Below are 20,488 nucleotides of genomic sequence, written 5' to 3'. Positions count from 1 at the left end.
CAACAGTTCCAGCTTCTTTTTACATTTTCTGTTAAACTAAGCTAAGTGACTCAGTGGATAGAAGGACTGGAGACAACAGGATGTCCTGGGTTCAAATGTGGCCTCAGATACTTGAGCCTGGGCAAGTCACTTAAGCTCACTTGGTCTAGCCCTTAATGTTCTTCTGCCATCGATACATAGTTATTGAGTAAAAGTTGCTTTATAAAAAATAAACACTAGTTCGAAATCTTAAAAGTTAACAAAGTACTTTCCCAATAACCATTTTGTGAACTCCTTGAGATCAGAGACCATGTCTTATTTATCTTGGTATCTCCTCCAGTTAATTAACAGATATTTATTAAGTGCTCACTATGTTCCAGGCATGTGTCCAACTCCGAAGAGATATATTGGAATAGTTTGCCATTTCCTTCTCCCGCTCATTTGGCAGATGAGAAAATGTAGGCAAACAGGGTTAAGTGACTTGCCTAGGGTCACACAGCTAGGAAGTGTCTGAGACTGGATTTTAATTCAGTCTTGGGGACTCCAGACCAGGTGCTCAATCCCTGAGCCATCCAGCAGCCCCAGGCACTGTGCTAAATAAACTCTGGGAATACAAAAAGAAGTAAAAAAGGCAGTCCTTTTCCTCCCCAAGCTTCCTACTAAAGAGGAAGAAGGCACAAAAAGGCAGCTAAATGGGCTCAAAGGAGACATTGTACAGGTGCTGGGATGCATTATAGAGAAAGGCCCAAGTGTAAGGAACAGGACTATTTCCTCCAGCATCTGTTGTTATTAACAATAACAATGACTTGCATTTACATAGTGCTTTAAACTTTGCAAAACACTTTGAAAACTTTCCTGTTTGATTTTAATTTATCTTCATTCACAACTTTATGAGGTAAACAGTATTTTTAATGTGAACTTTATCATTTCACAGGGAAAAAACTAGGGCTGATGGGGGTCGATGACTTGCCCATCTCATAGCTAGCAAGTGACTGAGGTGGAATTTGAACCCAGGTCTTCCTGATTTCAAATTGAGTTCTCTACCCACTAAGCTAGACTGCCACCTAGCACAGTGCTCAGAAGGTAGAAGGTGCTGAACAAATGTTTTTTGAAAGAATGCAAGAATTGAAAAACATTGAAAGCTTGGTATAATGGACAGAGAAATGTATTGGGAATAGAGATGGGTTCTAATCCTAGACTTAACATTGTCAAGTTAGACAAGGCCCTTCTCCTCTCTAAGACTCAGTTTCTTCATCTGATAAATGAAGGAACTAGACTAAGTGATCTCAAAACTCACTTCCAGGTCTATAACTATAATTCTCTAATCCTCTTCCATTAGTTCTATAGGGTTTTTAACTCTTTGTCAAGCCAGAGTCTTCATTTTCTCCCTAGGAAATAAGTCCATTTGTTTATATGAACTATGTGGTATACATGACTATAAACTAATTCATGCTAACTAAGCTACATAAATCTCTATATCTACAGAGGAGCTGTTCTACACTAAGAGATAGCTGGTGGCACAGTAGTTAGAATGCTGAGCCCAGAGTCAAAAAGACCTGAGTTCAAATGTGGCCTCAGACACTAGCTGTGTGACTCTGGGCAAGTCCCTTACCTTCTTTTTGGTTTGTTAGGATAACAACTATCTCCCAGAGTGGTTGTGAGAACCAAATGGGATATTTATAAAGGGCTTATATATATAAAGTACCTGTCATATAAATACTATAGAAATACTTATTATTGCCTTCCTTTCTTTCCTAAAACCTCAGCTCAATGCTCTAACTTGTTTCTCTCAGTCTGCTTATCTTGTCTATTTTTTTAAATAAAGAAAAACAGGCCACCCATTATTTAACTCCCTTAACTACCCTCTTCTACTCCCCAAATTCTGTCACTCTTTCCTCCTTCTCCATTCCTTTGGACTCAGAGGAAGAAGTCGCTCTCCTCCTTGCCAAGACTAACTCTTAAATTACTCCCACCTATCTCCTTCCATATCTTGTTTCATCAAAAATCATCTTTCTTGCACCCTCAGTAGCTTTCTCTAGACTGGCTTCTTCCTCTCCATCTACAAATATTCTTAGGTTACCTCTATCCCCCAGAACAAATTCATTCCCCCCTCCCTCCTTCCTTCCTCCTTTTCTCCCTTCTTCTTAACCTACCTTCCTTCCTTTTTCTTTTCTTTTTTCCTTTCTTTCTTTTTTCCTATCTTTCTTTCTCTCTCTCTCTCTCTCTCTCTCTCTCTCTCTCTCTCTCTCTCTCTCTCTCTCTCTCTCTCTCTCTCTCTCCCTTCCTTCCTTTCTTTCTTCTTCTTCCCTCCCTCCCTTTCTTCTTTCTTTTTCTTATCTTTTGTATTAGTATCAATTCTAAGACAGAAGAGAGGCAAGGGTTAAATGACTTGTCCAAGGTCACACAGCTAGGAAGTGTCTGAGGCCATATTTGACCCCAGGACCTCCCCACTCCAGGCGTAGCACTCTATCCACTATGCTACCTTGACTGCCCCCCAGAACAGCATTCTTTCAACCTGTCATTCTACTTTGAGTTGTACTTTTGTCTTCACTGCCAGATTTCTAGAAAGGGTCGTCTATATTCATTGCCCATACTTCCTCACCATCTACCACCTCCATAGTCCCTTACTGGCTGACTCTTAACCCCATCACTCTATGGAAATATTTTCCTTTCAGACCAATATCATAAAATTACTGACTTTCAGAGCTAGAAACAGTTCCTGTGAATTTTATATAGCCAGTATGCCTAAAGACCCAGAAAAGAAGGATTTTACTCCCAAGATCTTTTGCAAAACTATCAAATGGCTCAATATTATAAAATGATATGATTTTATCAATGGAAATGACATTAAAGAAGTTGTATTATTATCTGCTTTGTTGCTGCCAGGAGGACCATGAGACATTTCCATCTGAGTTGCAGCTGAAAACTTTTAAATGTGTTGTCTCCCCCATTAGAACGTGAGCTCCTTTACAGCAAGGACTATCTTAATTTTCTGTTTTATCCTTAGTGTTTTTATTAAGAAAAAAAGCATTTACCATGAGCTTATTATGTCAGGCGGCACTATGCTTAGTACAATACAGATACTTACAAGGAAATGCAGTCCCTATCCTGAAGGAGCTTCCTTTTTTTTTTTTTTGGTCTAGGGAAACAGGGCTAAGGGACTTGCCCAGGGTCACAGGGCCAGTAAGTAGCTGAAGCTGGCTTTGAACTCAGGTCTTTCTGATTCCAAGCCCAGTATTCTATACTTTGTAATGCACAGCTGTCCCTATGAGCTTCCATTCTAATGGGGAGAAACAGTACATAAAAGGAACTTCACATTATAAAAAATACCAAGTTTATAAGTCTTGTAAAACTTCATTAGCTCTCCCTCAGATTTCTTATAGCACTTTATCTTTACCCCGGTGCTACCGTTAACTAATTTTGTTTTATAATTATTTGTGTATGACCTTCTCTCCAATTACATTGTAAATGTATTGAAGCTAAAATCTCTTCTAATTCTACCTTTAGATCCCCCTCACACCTCACAAAGAGCCAGATGTATAATATATGTTGAATTATTAAATCTTGAGATTGATAGTCCTATGAGGCAGGGGGGATGTCATTAATTTATAGTTATTTGATACACATGAAGCCTAAGTATATATACTTCCTTCTCACTTTTCAAGCCTCTATGATCTCTTTTGAGTCTCATCACTCAATCAAAAATACTATGTGGCTCAGTGAATAGAAGACCAGGTCTGGAGCTGTGCAATCCTAGGCAAGTCACAACTCTATTTACCTAGCCCTTGCCTGTCAACCTTAGAGTTGTTGCTAGGACAGGAAGTAAAAGTTTACCCCCCCCCCCCAAAAAAAAAAAAAAAGTTAACTATCTCTTTGGATCAGCCAGATGATATGGTGGTTAGAGAGCCAGGCCTGGGAATAGAATATCTGGGGTTCAAATGTGGCCTCAGACACAGCTGTGTGATCCTGGACAAATCATTTTTTACCCTTGCCTAACCCTTACTGTTCTTCTGCCTTGAAATAGATGGTTAGTAACAATTCTAAGAGAGAAGGTAAAGGTTTAAAAAGAAACTGTTCTCTACAAAGTTGCCTGTGACCTCTTAATTACTAAATCTAATAGTATCCTCTTCATCTTCCTCTTTCTTGATCCCTCTCTACTACCTTTTAATATTGTTAACCACTTGTCTTCTTCCTGAGTATTCTCTTTTCTGTGGATTTTCATGATAAAGCTTTCTCTTGGACTATCATGTAGGTTTTGCCCTCAAACTATGAGCATATCCCAAAGATAGGCCCCAGCTTTCTCCCTTTCTTCTCTCTCTGTCTCTTCTCTCCTTCCCCTCCTCCCCACCCCCACCACACACCACACACACACCCCCATACCCCGCCCATCCCCTTGCCCTCTCCTGGCAAGCCCCTGAGCTCCCATTGCTTCATTTGGGCTCTGTGCCTCTCCTCCATGTTCATTATTCCTTCTCTTCCCTCCCTCCCCCCAGTCTCATCTTCCTGACTTCCTATTTCTGTTGAGAGAATCATCATCCTTCGAGTGATCCAGGTTTGCAAGTTGGGAATTATTCCCTAGCATTTGTTCTTCCTCACCCGTACCCCTATATTCAGGCAGCTGCAAAGTTTTGCCCATTCTTTCTCCACAACATCTCTTACATATGCCCCCTTTTCACCATTCATATGGTCACCATGATAGCTTAAGCCTTTGCCGTCTCTCTCTTAAACTGTTAAAATAGCCTCCAAATTGTTCTCCTTAGGTTCTAGGCTCTCATCTTTTAATTTTTTGAATATTTTTGTTTAATTTTTTTTTACCAATTACATTTAATAACAAATGTCCACATGTTTTCCAAAGTTATGCAATCAAACTTATCTCCCTCCCTCTTTTCCTACCCGCTCCCAGAGCTGGCAGGCAAGTTGATCTGGATGAAACATATATTATCACGTAAAACATATTTCCATACAGTTCATTCTTGTGGCTAATCTTATAAAACAAAAACCCAAATAAACAAATGAAAAATCGCATGCTTTCTATCTGCATTCCTACTTCAATAGTTCTTTCTCTGAAGGTAGATAACATTCTTTGTCAAAAGTCCATCAAAATTGTCCTGGGTTATTGTATTGCTGAGAGTACTGGAGACTATCACAGGCTCTGATTTTTCTAATCCACATTCCATACTACTACCAAAAATATTCGTTAAAGCACAGGTTTAATCTCCAGCTGAAAAAGCTTCAGGAGTTCCCAGGGACCTCTTAGATAAAATGCAAACTGCTCTTTGGCATCTAAAGCCTTTCATCTCTAGTCTTATATCTCCAACTGCCTTGCCTATTCCTCTTCTCCCTCTGTATTATTTCTTTTAACAATCTCATCATCTCCAAAGAATTCATCTCAATGCTGATGATTCTCTTTTTTTGAAACTAAATTTTTAAAAAATTTTTATTATCATACAAAACACACTTCCATATTGGTCCTACAAAACCAAACCCCCCCAAATAAAACCATAAATACACTGATGTGAAAGACAGTATACTTTGATCCACATCCATCCAACTCCAACAATTCTTTCTCTGGAAGTAGATAGCATTTCCTATCTATCATAAGTCTTTCAAGATTGTCCCAGATCACTGCATTGCTAGGAGTAGCCAAGTTTTCACAGTTGATCATCATAAAATATTGCTACTATTGTGTATAATGTTCTGGTTCTGCTTATTTCACTCTGCATCAGTTCCTGCAGATATTTCCATATTCCAATGATTCTCAAACTCATTTATCCAGATCTATCTTCTCACTTAGCCTCTAGACTCATATCTCCAGATGCCTGTTAGACCTCTGGAGCTGAATGTCCTGACAACCTCTTAAACTCAAGACATCTAAATCTGAAATCATGCTTTCCCCCCCCAAATCCTTCCCTCTCCTAAATGTCCCAATTATTAGGGAAAACTCCAATAAACCATCCTCTCAGAATCCCAAACTAACAGTGTTGGTGTCATCCTCAACTCCTCACTCTCTGTCATTCCCCCATATTCAATCTGTTGCCAAGGCTTATCCATGTTACTTTCATATAACACCTCTTGCAAGGAACCCCTTCCCTCCTGTGACTCACTGCTAATGCCCTGGTGTGGGCTCTCCTCATCTTATGCAAGTGATGGTGAGCCTTTTAGAGGGGTGGGTGATGTCCTCAGTTAGGCTTGGAGAGGGGGATGGGAGCAGCCCTGCCCTGCATTCCTCTGGCTTTCTAGTAATGAACTCTGGCAAACTCTGTGCTGGGGCGATGGATACATGTGCCCCCACTCTGACACATGTGCCATAGGTTCACCACCATGGCTTTTTGCCTAGACTATTGCAGTAGTTTTAATATCTTAAAGTGTTGTTAATCTTATTAAGCTTAATAGCTTAAAGATAAGGTTGCTTGCTCTCCTCGCCACCAATCCCCATTCCAATCTGTCTTCCACTTAGCCACTAAATTGATGTTCTTAAAAGTACAAGTCTGGAGCTAGGCCTGGAGATGGGAGGTCCTGGGTTCAAATTTAGCCTGAGATACTTCCTAGGGGGTGTGACCTAGGGCAGGTCACTTAACCCCAGTTGCCTAGCCCTTACTGTTCTTCTATCTTGGAACTGTAAAAAAATAGACTTGAATACAGGACTACAATCCCCACAAGCCCTTGCTCCACTTCCCCAAAATGCTTTGTAATCTCACGCAATTCTGAGGTGGGAGATCTAGGAAGGATTTAAGCTTATTGCAAAGGCTTTTGTCGCTCTTTTTGGACTTGCGTTTTGGAGCAGACGTGGCTCTTTCCATAATGGAGGTGAGGTCTTGTCTAGGCCTCCCTGGCCTAGGCACGTTTTCCTTATCCTGTATTTTCTTTTAATCCTTAACTTTTAATAAACCTCTAAAAATATAATACTCCTTGTAGAGAGAAACTAATTTCTACCTGCCTCAGTCTCCCCTAAATTTTCATCTTTACAGTACCAGTACTTAGCACTGATTCTAAGACAGAAAAGTAAGAGTTATTTTGTTTTGTTTTTCAAGTACAAGTCAAAACCATTGTCACCACCACCACTACTCAATAAACTAGTGGCTCCCTAACATGTCCAGAATCAACTATAAAATTCTCTGACATTCAAAGACCTGTATAACCTGACCCCCTTCCCACCTTTCTGCTCTTCTTACCCCTTCAGTGTAACCTCTGACCTCCTGGCTATTCCTCTTCCCAAGACACTCCATCTGTTGGCTCTAGGCATTTTCTCTGGCTATCTCCCATACCCAGAATGCTCTTCCTCCTAATCTCCACCTCCTGGCTTCCCTTTAATTCTCAAGCTTTCCAGAAACAGTTGATTATTTCCAGCTTATCCTGCCTGTAGCTTGTTTGTATATAGCTGTTTGCAATTGTCTCTCTTGTGAGCTTAGACTTAGAATGCCTTGAAAAAAGGGACTACTATCTTTTGGCTTTATATCTCCAGCACTTAACACTGTGCCTGGCACATCGTAGATACTTAATAAATGTTCACTGACTACCTGACTTCATGATCTGGCTCCTCCATCCAGCCTACTTTTCCAGGCTTATTAGTACATCACTATTACCTTCTGGCCAAACTTCTTTTGCTATTCATCATTCACAGCGTTCTAACTCCCACCTTGGTACCCTCCTCCTCACTTGGAAGATGCTCTCTCTCCTTCCTCCACTGGTAGGACCCTTAGCCACCTTCAAGATCCAACTCTAAAATCACGTCCTGTGCTGTGCCTGCCTGGATCCTTCCACTCCACTAAATTATTTTTTATTTACATCTCTTTGTACATGTTGCTCCTCTACTGCCTGGTAGCATGTGAGTTCTTTGAATATAGGGACAATTTCCTTCTTGGCTTTGTATCCCCAGTATCTAGCACAGTGTGTGGAACATAGTAGGCATTTAATAAATTTGTCAAATGAATGGATGAATATAATGAATCTTCAGCAGGCCTTACATCACAAGTTACTCATAATTAAAACCCTGGACATGTGCTTATCTACACTTCTTTTTAGAGTAGCTATTTCTGAAAGTTTTGCCTATGGTTTGGAATTTCAATTTACTCCACTGATAAGGAGTTGATTTCGGTTTTGTTGTTTTTTTTAACATACTGAACTATTGTTCCATAATAATAGTCAATTACATTGTACTTATCAGTTATGAATCACTTTAAATATATTATCTCATTTATTCCCCATGATCCCTTGAGATAGGTAATGCTATTTCCATTTAATTGATCTGGAAATCAAGGCTCAGGCAAGTTAGATGACTTACCCAAGGTCAGACAGCCAATCTGGGACCAGCCTAGCTCTTGCAACTCCTTTCCCAAGTCACTTAGACAAAGTTCAGTCTTCGAGTGTTTGAGTTACAGCATTTGGATGCAACCCTCTGTATCTGTTTTAAAATTTCATTTGGACGCATGTACCAACATATGGTGTAGAAGAAAATAAGTGATTAACTACTATGTCAGTGAAGCATTCTGCCCATAAAAATACCAGGCTGCCGAATGCAAAATGCCAGATATTTAAATGCCCTCCACCTGCATTACATTCATCCTTGCGAGTGGAACATTTCAAGTTCTGGAGAGGTGGTGGAATGGAGGAGGTGGTGGAATGACTGCGATGGGGGCCCATTGTGCTGTTAGGCTGGGAGGCTGCAGGCTCCAGCAACCTTAGGGGTTGTTAGTCCTTTAGGACAATGTGCCAGCACTGGCTTCTTTACCTGAAGAAGAAGGGGAATCGAAATATTGAATCCATAATATATTTTCACCCCCTTGGATGTATGTAATTGTTGAGCTTCCTGGATACCTTCAGAACTGATTTTTATTATGCATATGTTTCCTAACAGTTACAAGAAGCAATCCTGGCTGGTAAAGGTGTGACTTCAGCTATTGACCTATGTCGTTACCATGGAAACAAGGCCCTGGAAGCCCTGGAGTGCTTTCCTCCCTCTGAGGCCAGATCTGCTTTAGAAAACATTGTGTATGCTGTCACCAGGTTTCCTTGACACAGAATTTAAAAAGAGACCATTGTTCGTTGGCTGAAAATAACAGGGAAGATGGGGGAGAGATCTCCACTGTGAACCATCTAAATGTGTCAGTGGTTTAATTTTTTTTTTCATTTACCACATAACCGAATGAGCTTCGCCTTCTTTTTGGAGCTGCTACAAACAAAATTAGAAGAAAGAAGAAGGGGGGGAGGTCAAATAGTTTTCACTTGGCATGCCAGAAGCACACTTGAGGCAGCTCTAGCAGAAATAATTAATGAGCTTCACTCCTGTGACCTCAGCAAATGGACAGGAAATAAGTCCGTATTGATTGGACCGAGCTAGGGATGGCGCCAGGGTGATGGCCTGTGGTTTCCCTGCACTAAAAAGGACAGAGGGGGGCAGGCAGGCACCTTGCAGGTGTCATGATCAACCCTTACTGAACAGGCCAGAATAGAAGAATGTGAAGTCAAGAATTAATGTACTAATTTGTCATTATTAAGGGAAGTCCAATGAATTAAGAAGGAAAACCTTTTCTCTGTCTCTCTGCAATTATGTCTCCTCTCAGTTTTATGTATTGAAATATGAAAATGCTTTGTTTTTTTGATAGTTGCTAAATGTACTAAGAAAATGTGTCATGGGTGATAGGTAGCACTTTTAAGTGCTATCTGATATTTGCTTGGTTCTTATAGGAAATGGAGTCACCTCTTTTCTCTCCTGAAGATTAAATTTTTAACCACCATTTCTGAGAAGCAAACTTTTTCTCTCCATCAAAGTCCTTTTCTCCAACAGTGAGAAGTTCTTTTTTCCTTGATTGGTGGCAGAATTGTCTTTCAGATGAAATGTATAAGTTTGTAATATTGGGGATTGAGGAAGACTCTTTTATTTGTACAAATTCTCTATGGTTTCATTGTAGTTCCAGGGAGTTTGTTGGGGGGGATTTTGTTTAACCTCACTATGTTGAATTTGAAAGTCTTGAACCACAGACATCCAATTACAGAAAGAATATAAGGAATATCACAACCCAGCAACCTGACACTGTCTCTGTTTTGTTCATAGGAGATGATTTTTGTGGTTTGCATGCATGCAATATGAGAACATGGTTGACAAGAAGGCTGAGTTTACATAAATGATCTAGATTGAGACTCAGCTACCTTTCTTCCTTATGTGGTGTAATTACAGCCCAATCTGGAGACAGCTAACACAGCAAACAGATCTCATTACATCCTTCACTCCAACACTGAGTGGAGTTATTTCTGTTAAATTCTTCACCCCTTCAAAAAAAAGTCATAGAGCTTCTTTATCAGGGACCAAGCGGGTGGCATATATCTGAATAAAAGATAGAAAACTGTATATGTTAAATCATTGTGTCATTAAAAAACTATCTTAGATGTATTCAAAACATCACTGTAATGGTTTGGTTTTATACAAGTATGGTTTGAATGTACGGGCTACAGATTAGTAGACTTTTATTTTTCCGTTTCAATTACTTTTCTCACTGATGTTGGCTTAATTAGTAACTGTAGTTAAGATGTATTCCATCAGGCTTTTTCTTTAATCATTAACTTCTAGAAAAGCTATCCTAATGGTTTGTCTTCCTTAGACAGGGGCCTAAATGTCCTTTAACTCTTACTAAGAAAAATGAATTTTAATGTTTACATTTTGTAGAGTAAAAATTTCCTGTCTCCCAGTGACTATACCAAAAAAATCAAATAAAATGAGAAATTTGAAAAGGAGATCCCTGATCACCTAAGAAGACAGTAAGCACTCCATGTGTTGGATTTGGAGTCAGAAGACCTAGGTTCAAACTTTACCACTTGTTATCTGTATAATTAACTATTGGACAAGTCATTTAAACTCTTTGAGCCTCAATTTCCTCATCTGTAAAATGAAGGGATTAAAAGATCCCTTCCTGCTTTCAATCTCTGATCCTACATATTTCTTTTTTATTTTTAGCTAATTTATTTTTTCAGTTATATATAGGAACAGTTTTGACAATCATTTTCTGATATTTTAGGATTCAAATTTTCTCCTTTTCTCCCTGCCCCCCCCCCCAGTGGTAAATAGTCTGATATACATTATACCACTACTTTCACCTACCTATTTCTTTACATCCACCTGTATCTCTTCTTCCATTGCCTAAAACATTGGCTTTTTTCCTCTGTTCATTCATACCTACCCCCTACTTTACCCATTCCAAACATCATAGGAGAAAATACTGTCCTTCAAGATTGAGCGTCCTTAAGACAGGATTGGGAGAATACCGTGAAAATAGAGTCTGAAGGGAGCTTCACAGTTGGAAGAAGTATGATCAGAAAAGCTAAGGGATCAAGTTATAAGCCAAGCAAACATCAGAGGACTTCCAGATCTGCTGGCACAGATTCTTTTAAGTCAAACTAATACTTGGTCACAAGGGTCATAAAATAACATGGCTACACCTTCTATGTGCTAAGCACAATCTGGATTCCCCCCTTTTCACATTTCCCTTTCTACCTCTCTTTCTGAGTCTTCTTTCTAGTTTCCTTTCCTTGCCTCTTTCCTAACTGTCTTTCTATTTCTACCTCCTGCATCCTGTTACCTTTTTTCCTTTGCCTTCCCTTGCCCTCAGGCACCGAGTCCCTCATCCTGCCTTCTGTTTGCCCTGCACTTATACTGCAGACTCAGTATAATCATAGCCTCTCTTTCAGTGTTCTAGCGATCCAGAAGTATATTTCTCTCCTGCCTTTACCCCCTACCCTAAGCTTCACCATCTTAGCTTGGCACAAGGGAAGCAAGTTGCTTAGAGCTAATTTATGCTTAGGTATGAATGAGAGATGGCTCCCTGGTCAATGTTTTATTGTCCCAAATGAATCTGTAGGGGATTTTCAGAAAGATTACAACTAAATTGTAGGGAAATCTTAAATGAGACAATTTAGCTTACTCTCCTGTTTGAAGCCTGGGAGTGTGATTAAAAAAAAGAAGCTTACAAGCCCTAAAAATTCCAGATCTTCTGAGGAAGGAGCTTCTCTCTTTTTGAGTCTTTTGCCAGCTTTTTATCTGTATCTGAAATCCAAACTGCTTCTACTGCTCTTTGCCTTTCAATGAAATTTATTTGCCAATTCCTTATTTATATACAGAGGGAAAGAATTGTTCCAGAATCACAATATGAAATTTGAAAGGGCCTACAGGGACCATCTAGTCCAACCCATATACAAAAGTATGTATATAATATACCTGGCAAGCATATTAGACCCTTCAGTCCTCTGAAGACCTCCAAAGAGGAGGAATCTACCATTTCTTGAGTACTCGTACTTTTGGATGACTCAATTTGTTAGGAAGTTTTACCTGATAGCAAACCTGAATTGGCCTCTGTAGTTTCCTCCCATTGTTACTGGTTCTGTTCTCTGGGACCAAAAAGAACAAACCTCATCACTCCTCCATATTGTAGCTTTTCAAGTACTTAAAAGAGAGCTACCTTGTTTCCACTGAGTCTTCCCTACACATGTCTATTTTTTTCACCTGATCCTTATATGTCATAGACTCAAGGCTCTTCACTAATCTGATTGCTCTGGACAATTTTTTGGCTCATCAACATCCTTTTTTTTTTCCAACCCATACTTTCTGTCTTAGAATCAGTAGAAGTATCGGTTCCGAGGTAAAAGAGTGGTAAGAGCTAGGAAATGGGGGTTATGTGAATTTCCCAGTCACATAGCTAGGAAGTATCTGAAGTCAAATTTGAACCCAGGACCTCTTGTCTTTAGATTTGGTTCTCTTCTGGGCCACCTAGCTGCCCTGCATCAATGTTCTTCTTAAACAGTGGTAGTCATAACCAAACAAAATACTGCAGATGAGAACTAAAGAGATTCAGTGGGACTATATTACCTTCCTACTCCTGTAAGATATGCCTGTCTTAATGAAACCCAAAGATCATATTAGCTTTTTTGGCTTCCAAGTCCCACAGCTGACTCATTGAGTTTGCAATCTACTTCAAAACCCTCCATATCTTTTTCAGAGCATCTTCTGGTTGATCCATGCCTTTTTCCATCTTGTACTTGTAAAGTTCATTTTTTTGTACCAAAGTGCAAGACTTCACATTTGTCCATATTGAATTTCATCTTATTACATTTAACCCTATCAGGATCCCTTTGGATCCTGACTCGGCCATCTGATGTGTTAGTTTTCCCTCTTGATTTTGTGTCTTTGGCAGATCTGGTGGGCATGACTCCATCCAAGTCAGTGACATAAATATTAAACTGCCCAGGGCCAAGGACAAATCACTGGGTTCTTCTTCACTTGGAGACCCACCATGTTGATACTGAACTTTTAACAACTATTCTTTGAGTCTCACCATCCAGGCACTTACTTGCCTTTGCTGCCCTGGCCTTTGGGGTGGATGAAATTGTCAACTGGACATTGATGCAACTCTCCAGGTACCTGCCACCACCTGCTGTAAAAGGAAGAGGCCTGACTCTCCCCTAAAGACAAAAGTCTTTACAAAGGATCTTCAGGGCAGGGTCTTAACTTATCCTGATTTCACCACCCCTCTCCCTCAAGTTGACCCTAAACATTCTTGGTTTGATTGTTTGAAACATAGTAATTAGTAAATGACTTGTTAGAGTCATTTGGGTGAATGGTTTACCATCTGTTCCTGATTCTCATACAGCTCAAATTATGCATTTTATTAAATATGTGTCTGATTAACTTTGTTGTAAATGTTATTTGATTACAATACTAAACTCTATTAAAGTGCATTCGGTCTTCATAATTTGTTGCTCATGTAGTATGGTTATTCAATTATCACTTCAAAACTTGAAGTAACACAGCTTACTGATAACAGTCTAAGTTCTTACAATTTGAGATTTTAGCTTCTCAGCCATACAGCTCTTTCTAAAGTCCAAGGGCATTTAAAATACAATGTGATCTAAAGGACAGAATATGGGACTGGGAGGGAGAAACCCTGAATTTAAATCCTACTCTGATGTTTACAGACTGTTTGGCCCTAGACAAGTCCCTTAACCTCTTTGACCCAGAGATTTCATATCTGTACAATGAGGGAAAATAATACCTATCTAACCTAACTTATGGGGAAATGTTGTAAGATTTAAGCAAGATAACGTGTGTAAAATACTTCTCAATCTTTAAAACATTCAACAAATAACAACTGTTATTTCTATGCATTGCTGATATGAATCAAGTCAATTTATGAAGATAAAAATAACTACTGGTTTAAAATGCACCCAGAAGGACAGTTAGGCATGTTCTGAGGAAAATTGTATGTGTAAAACAATGAACTTGGACCTCCACCCAGCCTTATGGGGTGGGGGGAGAAAATGATGCACAGTTAAATTATGTTTAAACCTAGCATGTTTTAAATGATACAAATAGAGTATTTAAGGCTTCCTTTTGATATTCTCTTGGGTTTATTAAAAAAAAATATTGGTCTAAAGGATCATCTTTGATTTAGAGGTAAAAGGGGCCTTATATGTCATTTAGTTTGAGCCCTCATATGAGAGTTGGGGAAACTGAGGCCCAGAGAAGTTGGGTTACTTCCTTGAAATCATACAAGTAATAAATAGGAAAGTCAGAATTTGAACCCAGATCTTCTGACTTCAAAATCTACCTTTCATTCTATGCCACCACCTTCCCAGGTCCACCATTGTGAAGAATTTCATTTTTCAAACATGTTCCTTGGAATACTTAGCCTGAAAATCCTTTGCTTTGTCCTCTGGTTCTATGCCCACCTCCATCTTAATTTATCCTTCCACTTTCAAGGCCTGCTGTTATCATTACCTTCCTGCCCAGTGAAGGCTCTTCACACCTACCTTTAGAACCTATAATTAGCATCTCTGGTGAAAGAATGACAACACCTTCTACTAACTGAGCAAAAAGTCATTGACGAACACTTTTTTAAAAATTTAATTACTATGACTGAAGAGCTGTTAAGGCAAATCAATCTTTTTTCTTTTAGATAAAACTTTCAGACTAAAAATACATCCACTCTCCATTTCCCCTATTATATTGTTAATGATCCTTTTCCAAATCACCAAAATATAATAATTATTTGTTTTGTTCCCAGTCTTCTCGCCCAGGATTCAGACAGAATAAAGGCAGGCTAACAGTGGAAAGGGAAAGCTAGGTGACCCAGTGGTTAGAGTGCTGGGCCTGGAGTCAGGAAGACCCAAGTTCAAATCTGGCCTCAGATACTTACTAGCTGTGTGACCCTTGGGCAAGTCCTGATTGCTTCCATTTCTCCATGTGTAAAATGAGCAGAGCAGAACATGGAAAACCACTCCAGTATCTTTGCCAAGAAAAGCCCAAACAGGATCACAAAGCTTCAGACACAGCTGAGAATGACTGAACAGCAACTAGTCAGTTTAAGATAAGGGGCTACAGTTCCAAAGGTCAGTGTAGATACAGGCTTGAGAACCATCTCTGTATGTGGCAGCCACCTTCAGAAAACTACCCTTGAAACAAGGCATTTATGGGTGATTTCTTTGTCATACCAGAATTTTTTTCCATCTGACCCTTGGAGAGGGTGAAGTATTATATAGATCAGCCAAATTATCCATGACAACGAAGATGGACTTTATGGCTACTTTGAGAAGCTGACCCATCCCAGCTATTATCTCATTTCTGTAAGCTCCTCCTGGGTAGAAGACTGGAAACCATGGAGGTGGAGAAGGAGTGACCATGCATATGTGGATAAAGATAACCTCCATGAGCCTCAGTTGTTTTATGCATAAAATGGGCAAAATAGTTGCCCTTCCCATTTCACAAGATAATTTTGAGGAAAACACTTGGTGTATTTTGAAGTTCCATATCAATTTCTGTAATTATGTCTGAAAGCTGGATGCCGTTTTTGTGCCTATCTCCCTCCGTTCCTCACTCATCTCCCATTTTTCCTTAATGAGCCATGCTGTAAAATCTGTAGGTGGTGGTAACTAGATCCTGTGTCTAACCACTAAAGAATTCTTTCTTTGGAGGCTGGGAGACTTTTTTTTCTCAAAGTAATTTCCACTCTGTTTTTCAGACTCTTTGGAATTCTTTTCTCTCCTGAGAGGGAGAGAAAAGAGGACCTAGGAATTCAGGTGCCATTTTTACCCCCTCCCCCCATTCATTGTCATGGAAATCCTAAGTTGATTTTTCTCTCTACTTATATTCATATCTAACATCTGTCCAACTCTCCTGCTAGTAAAGTTGGATGCACTTGCAAGATTTTTTAAAAGCTTGCGTTCTTTATGAGGCATAAGTATTTCTCGCTCTAGATGGCCCCTCTACAGTTTTAGTTCAGTACCTGGCACATAGTAGATTCTTTAAAAAGACTGTTGATTACTTGACTAATTAGTATATAGTATTGATACTTTTATAATTCCACTGCACTTTTAATGCTTTTATTTTAAGCACCAACACCACTGTCTCCTTCTTGTTGTTCAGTCATGTCTGAATCTTTCTTTTTAAACCCTTATTTTCTGTATTGGTTCTAAGGCAGAAGAGTGGTAAGGGCTAGGCAATAGGGGTCAAGTGACTTACTCAGGGTCACACAGCTAGGAAGTGTCTGAGGCCAGATTCTGAATTTTTTTTTTAAATGTTTTTTATTAAAACCCTTACCTTCCATCTTGGAATCAATACTGTGTATTGGTTCTAAGGCAGAAGAGTGGTAAGGGCTAGGCAATGGGGGTTAAGTGACTTGCCCAGGGTCACACAGCTGGGAAGTGTCTGAGGGCACATTTGAACCCAGGACCTCCTGTCTCTAGGCCTGGTTCTCTATCTACTGAGCTACCCAGCTGTCCCCCCACCCCCAATTTGGGGTTTTCTTGACAAAGATACTGCAGTGGTTTCCCATGTCCTCAGCTCATTTTACAGATGAGAAAACAAAGGCAAACAGGATGAAATGACTTGCCCAGGGACATGCAGAGAGTATCCAAGGCCAGATTTGAAATCAGAAAGATGAGTTTTCCTAACTCTATTCCTGGCATTCTAGCCCCTCTGCCACCTAGCTTCTGGTCTCCTTAGCAGCCAATTAATCCAGTTGAAGCAACTTATCTCAAGCCCTTCTCAGATCATCCATCTTATTTGGTGTCAGTGGTGTGGGACTCTAGGCTAACGTTGCACCCTCAAATTATAGAAGTGCTTCAGGTTGAACTATAAGCAGGAAAATTCCTTTGCTTCCTTGCATTCCTTGTTAATGCTGAGGAAAGGGTAACCCTGGAACTTCAAAGGCTAATGATAAGAAAGACCCTTGAGAGAATTTTCCCCCTTGGATTCTCCCCCAGGTTTCAAGATAGACATAGACATACAAATTCTGGTTATGTCCCAATACCATCGCTTATATCTAAGACATCTACTTGCCCCTGAACTATGCCCAGCCAAATCCTATGTTTTTGGGTCATAAGACACTGCTCTGACCCTGGTCAGATGACCAACCCCCCACTTTTGCCTGAATTCATACCCTCCTTGAGTCGCGTAGCATCTGCTGTAAATAAAGTATAAAAACCCCAGAATTCATCTCTGCGAGGAGGCAGTGTCACTCCCAGCCACTTCAACATGACTTAATAAATCTCTCTTTATTTCTAAGCTAACTTACGGAGTCTCTAATTCTTGCAAAGGGCACCCATCCCAGACCCCAGGGGTTCACCTCAAGCCCCCCCACAACAATAAGATTTTAAAGCTTCCCTTTCTAGAATTTTGACTTTCTTCTGAAAGATGATTATTTTCTAGGTGGACTTATGAATTTCTCTGGCAGCTTTGAAGATCCTTTTGTTGACTATTCCCTGTACATCTTGTTTTCTTTGTCTAAATATTCACCCTTTTAATAGTTTTGCTGATTTCTGATTTTTGCTTAGTTTCAGAAAAGCTGTAGACGAGGATTGATAAAAGGAATTTTCTCATCTGCCATGTCTTATGTAGACCATTTTGTTGATATCTTAGAATGGTCTTCATATTTTCCATGCCCTCCTTGTGTTTTGAATTATGAAAGCTAACCTTTCTAGGGTTAAATCAGGTAGAATGTAAATAGTTACCACTTGCTTCTTACCTGGCCACACCCCTCTTTATGCATCTCAATAGCATATTCACCTTTTGAAAAAAAATACTTCAGTGGCAGGTGTGACATATCTCACCAATCTCTAGATCTTTTTTTAGCTATATTCCATTATTTGGTCTTTTGCAAAGTCTGTAGGTTGTACCAGAAGCCTGGCTGGCATAGCTTTTGAGAACCCAGAGTAATCTCCATGCCACTAAGGCACTGAGAAATCATCTAAACTATTTGTGAAAATATTATTTAAAAAAAGATTCAGACCTGCAGAGACTCCACTGTGAAATTTAGATTACTCCACCCTACTTAGATCTTACTTTATGGAGAAGATGAAATTGTAATCTCCTGATTGAACAATGAAGGTACTTAGTTTTTACTTTATAGTGAAGCTAGAACTTTAAGCTAAGTCTATTTTAAGATCGTAATACAAAATGGTATTAAGTAACTATAAAGGGTAAATTAATCACAAAAAGGTTAAGTAACTAACAAAAGGTGAACTTAACAAAGAAGCGTTAAGTAACCCGTTAAGTAACCCAAAAGATATAATCTAATCAAAGAAGATGAGAACTAAAGAATGGTGTCCTGGAGAAAAGCCCTCTTATATGATTAGTAGACGTGAAAATTTAGAGGAGGGGACACAAGAGTAAAAGGTCTATATATTTCACATCACTTCCTCTCTCGGGTACCTTTGTTGGTGGAGAGGTGGCTGGTGGCAGTGTGCTGGGCCTTTAGGCATCTTGGCGTGGCTACAGCTATTGTCCAGTTCGGTGGTGAGTTTCTGGCTGAGTTTTTCCTCCTTTACTTTCCAAACTTTATCCTCTTAGAAGCCTCTAATCTCCTTCAGAGACCTAGCAGCAGAGATCTTGAACTCCCCCTGGCACAGGCCAGGCAGGAGAAATCCTATACCTTCTTCCCTCTTTCTCCCTTAAATCCTTCCCTCTATGTTAATTAAAATTACCATAAATTTCCAGACTGACTTGGGTATTTTATTTGGGATTTTTTTCCCTGGCAGCCAATTAATTTAGATTTTTAAGTCACAACCCTTAAATTATCTCTACACCACTGAATTGGCACTAGATGGTTCAGTGAATAGAGCCCTGGGCCTGATGTCGGGAAGACCCAAGTTCAACACTGATCTCAAACACTTAGTAATTCTGTGTCTCCATTTGCCTTAATCCACTGGAGAGGGAGATGGCTAACCAGTCTGTTATCTTTGCCAAGAAAACCCCACATGGGGTCATGAAGAGACAGACAGACAGAATAAGTTATTTACAAGACACCTGATTACAACCTTAGCTTGTTACAAACCTCTCTAGCAGCTACTGTGTTTAATTCCGTGTTAATACTCTATTAAGTGCTGTGGTTTAATTCCCATTCTACTGGTTTTTTGCTGTACATGTGGTATTTAAGCAAGTCTTTAAAAATTAGGAAGGATTTTAAAAATCATTTTCTCTATTCTGAAAGAATATTTATAAAGTATTTCATATTTGTTCCCTCCTCTCCCTCCCCATCTCTGTATTCTAGATTTGATTTCCCCCCTTCAAGATTTTTCATTTTCTATCTGACTCCTAAAAATTTCAAGGTGAGGACAGTAAGAAAATACATTGTACTATATATAGACTGGTGAAGTGACAGGATTAATGACATCATTCAAGTGTAACTCTGGAAGGCAGTTTGAGTTTTTCTGTACCTTTATCTATACTTCCCCCAAATACCCCACTCCAAAAAAACCCTAAACTCAACCTAAGGAGCACCTATTTTAAAAATACTTTTTCCCCCTCTTTAATTCAATATTTATAAAGCAGATTTCCTATAAAAAGTTTTCTTTTTTTTTTCTTAAACCCTTACCTTCTGTCTTTGTAACACCTCTAAGACAGAAAGGCAAGGGCTAGGCAAATGGGATTAAGTGACTTGCCCAGGATCACACATTTAGGAATTGTCTGAGGTCATTTTTGAACCCAGGTCTTCCAGACTCCAGGCCTGGAGCTCTATCCACTGTTCTACCTCTCTGCCCCTTTCTTTGAGTTTTTAAGTTATTTTGGAATGGCTTAAGTCCATTATCGCCACAGACATTTATACAGCATAATGAAATTTGTGAGGCACTTTGTATATATTTTCTCACTGGAGTTTTACCTATGTGGTAAGTGATACAGGTATTTCCCATATTATACAGATGAGTAAAATGAGGCTAAGAAAAGTTAAACGACATGAGCTATTAAATGTCAAAGGCAGGAATTAAACCCAGGCTTTTCATACGCGCGCACACACACACACATCCCTCCCCTAGACTGCACTACCTTTCCTAGGACTCACATCAGTCATCAGTCCTGATAACTTTATTTTAGATCTTGATTGGTATATTTTTTGTTATTGTTATTTGTGGGCATAGCAAGGAAAGAAAAGATTATGCAGAGCAAGTAAGAAAGCAGGGCAAGTACCTTTTATTTTATAATTAAAAATCTTTATTTCATATTCCTAGATAGTGTCATTCTCTAATCAAAAGC

At 39.4% G+C, this 20,488-nt stretch overlaps 2 protein-coding genes across 2 annotated transcripts in view; both read left to right on the top strand.

Annotated features, from left to right (window-relative positions):
• Nucleotides 1-13,715, top strand: part of PDSS2 (decaprenyl diphosphate synthase subunit 2) — a 344,618-nt gene extending 330,903 nt beyond the window's left edge. Inside the window, exon 8 of the mRNA XM_056818636.1 lies at nt 8,834-13,715. Coding sequence (XP_056674614.1) covers nt 8,834-8,992 — 159 coding nt within the window. The 3' untranslated portion in view covers nt 8,993-13,715. The remainder of the gene's footprint in view (nt 1-8,833) is intronic.
• Nucleotides 1-20,488, top strand: part of BEND3 (BEN domain containing 3) — a 188,708-nt gene that overhangs the window by 66,898 nt on the left and 101,322 nt on the right. The window lies entirely within an intron of this gene.

This window comes from Monodelphis domestica, chromosome 2 (assembly GCF_027887165.1).
Source record: "Monodelphis domestica isolate mMonDom1 chromosome 2, mMonDom1.pri, whole genome shotgun sequence".
NCBI classification, from domain to species: Eukaryota; Metazoa; Chordata; class Mammalia; order Didelphimorphia; family Didelphidae; genus Monodelphis; species Monodelphis domestica.
The sequence above is the reverse complement of the archived record's forward strand: the minus strand, read 5'-3'. Positions and strand labels throughout refer to the sequence as shown.